The 9,496-nt window shown below is 38.5% G+C and overlaps 1 protein-coding gene and 1 long non-coding RNA gene across 2 annotated transcripts; one reads left to right on the forward strand and one right to left on the reverse strand.

The window, feature by feature from the left end:
* Positions 1 to 642: 642 nt before the first annotated feature.
* Positions 643 to 2,328, reverse strand: LOC115066197 (uncharacterized). Its single transcript, XR_007423426.1, has 3 exons — positions 1,829 to 2,328; positions 1,709 to 1,771; positions 643 to 910 (listed from the first exon to the last, which is right to left on the reverse strand). It is a non-coding gene; the product is annotated as an uncharacterized LOC115066197 (long non-coding RNA).
* Positions 2,329 to 2,798: 470 nt separating this feature from the next.
* LOC125779348 (uncharacterized) lies at positions 2,799 to 6,974 on the forward strand. Its single transcript, XM_049460645.1, has 2 exons — positions 2,799 to 4,218; positions 4,308 to 6,974. The coding sequence occupies exon 2, from the start codon at positions 5,450 to 5,452 to the stop codon at positions 6,590 to 6,592; it is 1,143 nt and encodes a 380-aa protein (XP_049316602.1). The 5' UTR covers positions 2,799 to 4,218; positions 4,308 to 5,449; the 3' UTR covers positions 6,593 to 6,974.
* The last annotated feature ends 2,522 nt before the right edge of the window (positions 6,975 to 9,496 follow it).

Consider the following 9,496-nt stretch of genomic DNA (forward strand, 5'->3'; position numbering starts at 1 on the left):
ATTTCTGTATAGTATTTTTGCAAGAGCAAGCGAATACCCCTATTGAAACATTTCCAGCTGTTACACTTTCCGCAATTTCAATTTAATGGGAGAAGGCGTAATAGTATGTTTACATATAACGAGATTATCTCCATTAACGAGATTAACTCGATAATCCGTAATTAAGAAACGAGATTTACCATACAAAATTCCTCTCTAGTTAATCCGAGATTAAAAATTAATCTCAGATTACACAACTAGATTAGCGGTATTATTCCTAATTTTATCGATAATTTTTGCGAAAAAGAGGAGAAATGTCAAATAACAAAGTAAACAAATGGCTGACAGCGAGGGAAAGAGGTTAGTAAACTTATTTTTAATAAAATTATTATTTAAAATATATGTAAATTTGTTAATTTTTCAGGAACAAGAGATCAAGGTGGAACAAAGGGGAAGTTGAACTTCTTTTATGCTTCCGGGAGGAAAAATTGCCACAGCTTCGTGGTGTAAAACGTAATTCTCACGTTTTTAAGGATATGTCTGTAGAAATGGCCACAAAGGGGCATGTCTATTCCGTGAATGAAATTCGTGTGAAAACACATAAAATAAATACAGGTAAGTTTATTTAATATGCATGTGCATTTATTCATATAAAAGTTTTCAAAAAATTACAAAAAATTTTACAGAGATGAGAGGAAATCTATTGGTCCCTCTGGCGGCAGCCTTTCGACATGGGAATTCTACCCCAAAATAAATAGTATCCTCGGGAGCTATAAAAGCTTCGATTTGGAAACATTGGTGGAGGAGAGCACAGGTTAGTAAAACAAAACAGAAATTTGAAAAGTTTATATTTATTTTTATAAACTAATTCATTACAGCTCTTTCATTACGCTGGATTCCCAGGAACAATTGCCGTTTGTAGACGAGGAACCTGCAAGGAAAAGAATAAAACATACTTCAAATAATATTCAAAATGAATTTTTTTAGGAATTCCGGGCTTCAAATAGAAAAATTAAGGCGGAAATTGAAGCAATTAAAGAGGATGGCAGGGAGGCGCTTCTGATTGAAAGAGAAAGAAATGCCATCGTCGAAAAATTCTTAGACTGATAAAATAAAACACATAAAGTTACATAGAAATAGAACTATAGATTTTCTGATGTTCTCTGCATTAGGGTCGTCGGTTCCAGAAATGAATAATGGATCAGGTTGCTCTCGTGGGTGTGCGCTTTCGAAATTTGTTTGCATTTGCATTCGTGTTTATGCTATCATTAATTTCATTTACAAAATTGTGCAAGTCGCAACAACGTTTTATTATTAATATATCGTTTTTAATATCGATGTCAATTCCTTTCCCTATCCTTCTAAACCTTGCCTTCAGGTGGCCAAAAGCGTTCTCCACAACCCTTCGAGATTTAGATAAGTGGTAATTGAAAATATTCTCGTAATCCTCAGCGGCTTGGTTATAGGGATAGGGCTTCATTAGAAACGGAGTAAAGCGAAACGCCGAGTCTCCAAGAACTACAATTGGGACATTAGTGTCACAAAGTTTTTTCGCATTCTCTTTAAGCAGAGGGTTTTGCAAAATTCTTTTCAAGTCGGATTTTCAAATATTTGGGAATCATTACAACGACCAGGTGCTTCAACATTAATGTACATAAACCTATGTATATCTAAAAAAAATGTTTTAAGTATTTTCCAACGAGGGCTAGTAAAACCATTGAGTACCAACCTTTGTAGTTGAAATAGTCAACAACATCAGATACGGAGGGCCTAATCTATATATGACATCCTTCTGAAATAAATTGTATTTGAATGTTATGGGTAAAATATTTAAAATTCATAAACTTACCTACTCCGCCCAGACATTGGGGAAATCCAATTTTTCTAAATAATTCAACGCACTCCGTAATTTTTTCTTGCGTAAGAAATGAGCTGGCTAAATATTTAGACGATAGTATATCCCACACCGCTCTGCAAAAGTCTTTAAGGACAAAACATACAGACGCTTTGGAAACCCCGAATAGTCTTCCAGAAGAACCAAGGGCACACAAAGCGATAGCTGTTCTTTTTTCTAATGGAATACATTGCCTGTATGTAGTATCACGTTTGCCAATGTTTGTTAGCTCATTACATAAAATTTTGAATGATTCCCGACTCATTCTGAAGCTCTCCTTGACCACACTATTGAAAGCAACGCCGAGCTCCCAAAAATTACCATGCCTTTCCTACAATACAACGTCAAATGGGAATTTTGTAAATTGATGTACTTGCTTACGTGTTTCCACAAACGTTTTGGCCTATTGTTATTTATTACAAAAAGCAATAAGGAATTTTGCATTTTTATCTCAGTTAATATTTTTTCCAATCTAAGCTTTCGTCTTTTCCGTATTTCGGCCAACTTCTTATTACTACGAGGATACTATTTATTTTGGGGTAGAATTCCCATGTCGAAGGGCTGCCGCCAGAGGGACCAATAGATTTCCTCTCATCTCTGTAAAATTTTTTGTAAATTTTTGAAAACTTATAATATGAATAAATGCACATGCATATTAAATAAACTTACCTGTATTTATTTGTTAAATTATGTGTTTTCACACGAATTTCATTCACGGAATATACATGCCCCTTTGTGGCCATTTCTACAGACATATCCTTGAAACGTGAGAATTACGTTTTACACCACGAGGCTGTGGCAATTTTTCCTCCCGCAAGCATAAAAGAAGTTCAACTTGTTCCTGAAAAATTAACAAATTTACATATATTTTAAATGATAATTTTATTAAAAATAAGTTTACTAACCTCTTTCCCTCGCTGTCAGCCATTTGTTTACTTTGTCATTTGACATTTCTCCTCTTTTTCGCAAAAATTATCGATAAAATTAGGAATAACACCGCTAATCTAGTTGTGTAATCTGAGATTAATTTTTAATCTCGGATTAACCAGAGAGGAATTTTGTATGGTAAATCTCGTTTCTTAATTACGGAGTATCGAGTTAATCTCGTTAATGGATATAATCTCGCTATATGTAAACATACTATTAAAACAGGAAAGGCGGTGCATAGTTTTCAAGAATAAGAATTAATAACAGAAGTAGGGGAAAACGCAATATCTTTGCCATTAATTTCTTTTCCGTGCTATAAATTGTAATTTTGTTTGGTATGCTTCGTTTACTAAAGTTACTTTTATAGTTGGTGTCGCACAAAAAAACTTTTACAGGACCTTCGCTCGTTCTTAGAGGATTCCTATTCAATGGAGAATAGTGTGGCAAAGAACAAAAAAATTCTGTTAACCGAACATTTCACGAATCTACTGAAGAAGTTTATTAAAAACGACTGGACATTAGTGATGAGCGATATTTCACTACCGGTGATTTTTTCACTGTGATTGAAAAATCGCAAATCGCAACTGCGATCACTTTTTATAAATAGCAGTTCGCTTCTATGAACTGTGATTGCGATCGCAGTTCGAAACTGTGATCGCAGTTCGAACCAGTGATTGCGATCGCAGTTCGAAACTGTGATCACAGTTCGAACCTGTGATTTACGATAGCAGTTCGAACCTGTGAATTACGATCACAATCGCAAATAGCAGAAAAGTAACAACTTTCTTCAGGGTATTGTATATATCGTATATGCTATTTTTCGTCATAGCGGTTTGAAGTTTTGAGTGTAACGTTCTTATATAAAGCATTTTGTGATGAAAACAAGAATTGTAACTAATTAATTTCAGAAAAAATTATGGAATAAAAAAATTACGGGTTTTTAATATTTTCCCAAAGATTAGGAAACTCGCGTTAATTATTTGGTCTTGAAAATATTAAAAGCGGGTATTCTAAACAAACAAATTATCAACCACACTAATGGTAATTCCTTCTAAGAAATGTGTGAAACCATCATACCAACATATGTACAAATGAACTATGCAATACGCTCTAAGTGTCACGTAGCCGAACCGCTCCAATATTTGCGAAAATGTAGTGAAAAGAAAGGCGGAAAACCTACGTAAGTGGTAAGTGGAACAGACCCGGACTTTTATTCGGCCAAACAGTGTCAAATTGGCAGAATCTGCCGCTACAACAACAACGACGACGTTTGAACGTCGACTTAGTTGCGATCGCAATAGCAATATAAAATCACAGTGATTTAAAAATAGCAATCACTGAAATCACAGTGATTAAAAAATCGCAATATCGCTCATCTCTACTGGACATGCCGTGATATCAACCGATATTTGTTTAAGGTTAGTGGCGTTTAGTTCATACATTAGTACAATAATAATACAGTTAAGCAAAAGGAGCTTAACAAAACTGTAAAATTACCTTTTTATAGTTGCAGCTCTTTGGTGGTTATAAGTTTAATCACACCACTGCCTTGAAACTGTGCGTGATGAAAGAGAAGCTGTGTTATATCGGTGATGACATCGAGGTCGAACAGCTAGTAGATTTGAAAACAACGATGAATGACAAGGTATCTCTGGATTAGTGTTTAACAACATACAAACGGGCGATATACGATCTTAATTGTACAAGCATACCCTATCATCTGGTGCTTTGTGTGCTCAAGAATAGTGTGGATAAATTAGCGGCAAGTAATTTACAAAAGATGCCGATAAAGTAAAACATTAACAAATTGCTTCTCTTTAGTTTTTGCTAAATAAATAGATAATATTTAAGTAAAACTATTTTGCTACTATATAATGTAAAAGAAATGTGTACAAACGAATAAATGAATTGGTAGTAGACATAAAAATGCAAAATATAAGTATAAAGTTATTTTTAAATCGAAAAAATACGAACTTCAAAAAGTGGTAACTTTGAACGCAAATAACTCGCGGCTGTAACTATATTGTTACAAAAGTAGTATTAAGTTATATTTGTATTACTATATGCATCCCTGATTATGAACAATAGCTGTAGGTATATGGAATAGCATTTGTCTTGTTGTAGACATCTGGCGCCACGGCTGTCTGCTCGTCGAAACAATAGACATCTGGCGCCGCACTGTCTGCTTGTCTAGGTAAACAATTGCTGAGTCTGGCGCCGCGACTGTCTGCTTGCGTCTGGCGCCGTATAGCCGTATGTTCTGGTAATTTCCAGACGCGATATTCTAGAAGGACACGTCGGCATCAGCGAGAAGTGCGTGGCTATATAAGCCGTGGCAGCGCCAACGTAATCAATCAGTGCTAAGAGTAAACTGTTATAGTGTAGACGAGTTGTGAAATAAAGAGTTGTTGAATTAAATTAAACAGTGTTGATTTTATTTGTCAATCCAGAGATACGAACCTAACAAAGTAAACTAGCAAGAGTAAATTCGTAACAATTGGTGTCAGAAGTGGGATTGTCAAATAATCCAAATTCAAAATGGTTAAATTCGGAGAATTGAGAATTCAGCAATTAAAAAAGGAACTGGAGGGGCGTAATTTGCCGATAAGCGGGCAAAAGGCGGATCTGTAGGCACGATTACGTGAAGCAATGGAAGCGGATGGAATTAATGTCGACGAATTCGAATTTGATGGCCCAGAAACTTCTACAAAGGTAGAAGAAAAAGTAGAAGAACAACGAACATCATCAAGTGTGGACATGAACATGCTGTTAGTGGCTATTAAGCAAATGGCAGAGAATGCAGTGCAAACAGAAAATCGTCTGGCACAGCAAATAGCTGAAAATACATCACAAATAGCAGACAATGCAGTGCAAACCGAAAATCGTCTGGCACAGCAAATAGCTGAAAATACATCACAGTTAGAGTCTCGCCTTACACAACAACATCGTTTGGTACAACAGATCACGGAAAATACTACACAACTACAAAAACAAGTGCAAGAGAAATTTTCAAAATTTGAAGACGAATTAAGCACTTTAAAAAATGACGAAGAAAATTTAAAAGCAGAAGTTCTTCAATTAAGTAATCGTGTGCGAGAACTGCAACTGCATGGCCCTGCACCATCAACAAATAATCAAAGATTGAAGGCACCCACATTCGATGGAAGTATTCCATTTCAAATTTTCAAACTTCAGTTTGAAAAGACAGCAACGGCCAATAACTGGAATGCAGCGGACAAAGTGGCGTCCTTGTTTGTATCATTGAAAGGACCGGCAGCAGAAATCCTTCAGACTATTCCAGACTGTGAACGGGACAACTATGAGGCATTGATGAGTGCGATAGAAAGACGTTATGGTAGTGAGCACCGGAAACAAATATACCAGATCGAACTGCAAAATAGGGGTCAGAAGATGAACGAGTCATTGCAAGAGTTCGCAACTGAAATAGAACGACTGGCTCATTTGGCAAATGCAGATGCACCTGTGGATTACATTGAGAGGGTAAAAATTCAATGTTTCATAAATGGAATTCGTGATGTGGACACCAAACGCGCCACATATGCAATGCCAAAAAGAACGTTTGCTGAAACGGTTTCGCACGCCCTCACACAGGAAACAGCTTCCCTACTAAGTAAACCAGCACCCAAAGTACAAAGGGTTGAAATGGAACAACCGGCGCTGATGGAGGAAATATTGAAGACTCTGAAGACAATTGCTGCACCGCGAGTAAATACAACAGGCAGATGTTTCAACTGGGGAAAGCGGGTCACTTTGCCCGAAATTGCAATATAAAAGTAAACCCATCAAAACGGAAACAACCAACAGATAACGAGGACGGAGCATCCACATCTCACAAGTCGTTAAACTAAAACGGAACAGTTCAAAGGGGCGTGAGCTGGTTCCCACAACTATTTGCCCCACCATCTCGATATCACAAATAGGTCGCCATGACAACAATCTTACTATCAACGGTATCGTAAATGGACGACTGTCAACGCTTACTTTGGATACTGGTGCCACACATTCAATTATCCGACCGGATGTGGTAAGAGGAACGGTTGAACCATTAGTCGGTTGCAAGCTTCGAACGGCCACCGGAGAGGAAGCAGCTGTCGCGGGAAAAGTGTTTTGCGAAGTGATGATTGGTACCCTGGAAGTTAATCACACCTTCATCGTAGCAGAAATCACGGATGAAATTATAATGGGAGTAGATTTCATGATTGATCACGGGGTTACTTTGGATTTAAACAAGCAAATGCTGTTTTGCCAGAACATGGAGATGCCTATAAACACCGGATATGTGACCAACGTTGAAAGTAAGAGGGTGATTGTTGATGATAATCAGAGTATTCCACCAAAATCTGAGGCGATTGTATGGGCTAAAGTGAATGGAGGAGGTGGGACTGAAGAGTTGTGGATTGTGGAACCAACAAAAATAGATACACCCATATTGGTAGGAAGAACGCTTGTGAAAACTAGAGAAGACGCCACCATTCCGGTCAGAGTAGTGAATGAATTCAACACGCCTATAAGGCTGAAGAAAGGAGCAGTAATTGGACAGTGCCAGAATATAAGTGCAATAGCACGATGCGAACGGTCAGAACAGAAGCCTACTATTGAGCCACAGCAGATAAGTCCTACATTCCTAAATAATTTACTGAACGAACTGCATGGAAATGAAAAATTAAAAGCAGAAAAACTATTGGAAAAATACGCATCCATATTTGCAAACGAAGGAAACACAGGAAGAACCGGCATTGTCAAACATAGCATAAATACCGGAGACGCTAAACCAATCCGACAAGCTCCGCGTATGGTTCCACTAGCAAAACGTGAGGATGCTAACAAAATTATTGAAGACATGCACAAAAACGGTGTAATCGAACCTTCAATAAGTCCATGGAGCTCACCTATCGTCTTAGTTAAAAAGAAAGATGGTAGCACCCGTTTCTGCGTAGATTATAGGAAGTTGAATGATGTCACAAAGAAAGAGAAGCAGGTCACATATCTCGGACATAAAGCGTCAACTGAGGGGATTCACACCGAGGAGGGAAAAATAAAAGCAGTTAAAGATTGGCCTCAACCCACCAACATACATGAACTCCGCAGCTTCCTCGGCTTATGCACGTATTACCGCCGTTTTGTACCTGGATTTGCGAACGTGGCTAGAAGTTTACATGATTTAACAAAGAAGAATCGCCCGTTTGTATGGCAGTTGGAACAAGAAAAAGCGTTTGAGCAGCTGAAAGAACTACTTTGTACGGCACCGATGTTAGCTTATCCAATACCTGGAAAGAAATTCATCCTGGATACAGATGCGAGCGCTTATGGAATTGGAGGTGTCCTGTCTCAGCTCATCGACGGACAAGAAAGAGTAATTGGGTATTACAGCAGAGTGCTCGGGAAACCAGAGAAAAACTACTGTGTGACGCGAAAAGAACTACTAGCTGTGGTGGAATGTGTAAAACATTTCCACAAGTATTTGTATGGACAACGATTCTTGCTGAGGACTGATCATGCAGCATTAAAATGGTTATTACAGTTTAGGAATCCGGAAGGCCAAATTGCACGATGGATCGAAAGATTACAGAATTACGACTTCGAAACGGAACATCGAAAGGGGATTCACCACAAAAATGCGGATGCATTATCACGTCGCCCTTGTCCACTGGAATGTAAACATTGCTCCAAATCAGAAGGAAAAGAAGGTATAATCGACGTGCGATTACTGAATATAGAACCTGAAGATGATTGGACTCCTCACCGCATCAGAATCAATCAGCTGGAGGACCCTGATCTTACAAAGCTGATAATAGCCAAAGAAAATGGGGTACGACCACCAAAGGAACAAATAAGTAGCGAGAGTCCAACGGCAAAAGCATATTGGGCCCAATGGAACAGCATAAACCTCGTTAATGGATACCTTCATCGTACCTGGGAAAGTGAAGATGGCAAACAGTCTCGTCTGTTGATCATAGTACCGAAGTCCATGATCCCGAAAGTGTTGAAAGAATATCACAATGGACCTAGTGGAGGGCACCTTGGAATTACAAAAACTATAGAGAAGATTAAACAGCGGTTCTACTGGATCGGTTGTCGAGATTCCATAGCAGAATGGATAAGTAATTGCGTAGAGTGCATGGCAGCTAAAGGTCCTAAAGCCAAAAGTCGCGGTAGGCTACAACAGTACAACGTGGGATCACCATTTGAACGAGTCGCAATGGATGTTGCAGGTCCGTTCCCAACCAGTACGGCCGGTAACAAATATCTACTGGTTGTCATGGACTATTTCAGTAAATGGCCAGAAGTATATGCCTTACCAAACCAGGAAGCGAAGACCGTAGCCGAAGCGTTTGTAGAAAATTGGATAACAAGGTTCGGAGTGCCCGTCGAATTACACTCAGATCAAGGCAGGAATTTCGAATCTTCCATTTTCCAAGAAGTCTGTACATTATTGGGCATCCTCTAGAGTGGGACTACAGCGTTACACCCACAATCAGATGGGATGGTAGAGAGATTCAACCGAACGCTCGAAGAACATCTGCGGAAAATCGTTGATAAAGATCAACGGAATTGGGACAAGTGCATCCAGATGTTCCTGCTGGCGTATCGTTCAGCGAAGCACGAGACAACTGGTTACACGCCAGCAAAGATTATTTTCGGATCTGATCTGCGACTCCCTGCTGATCTTAAGTT

The sequence above is a fragment of the Bactrocera dorsalis genome, chromosome 6 (genome assembly GCF_023373825.1).
Source record: "Bactrocera dorsalis isolate Fly_Bdor chromosome 6, ASM2337382v1, whole genome shotgun sequence".
Lineage (NCBI taxonomy): Eukaryota > Metazoa > Arthropoda > Insecta > Diptera > Tephritidae > Bactrocera > Bactrocera dorsalis.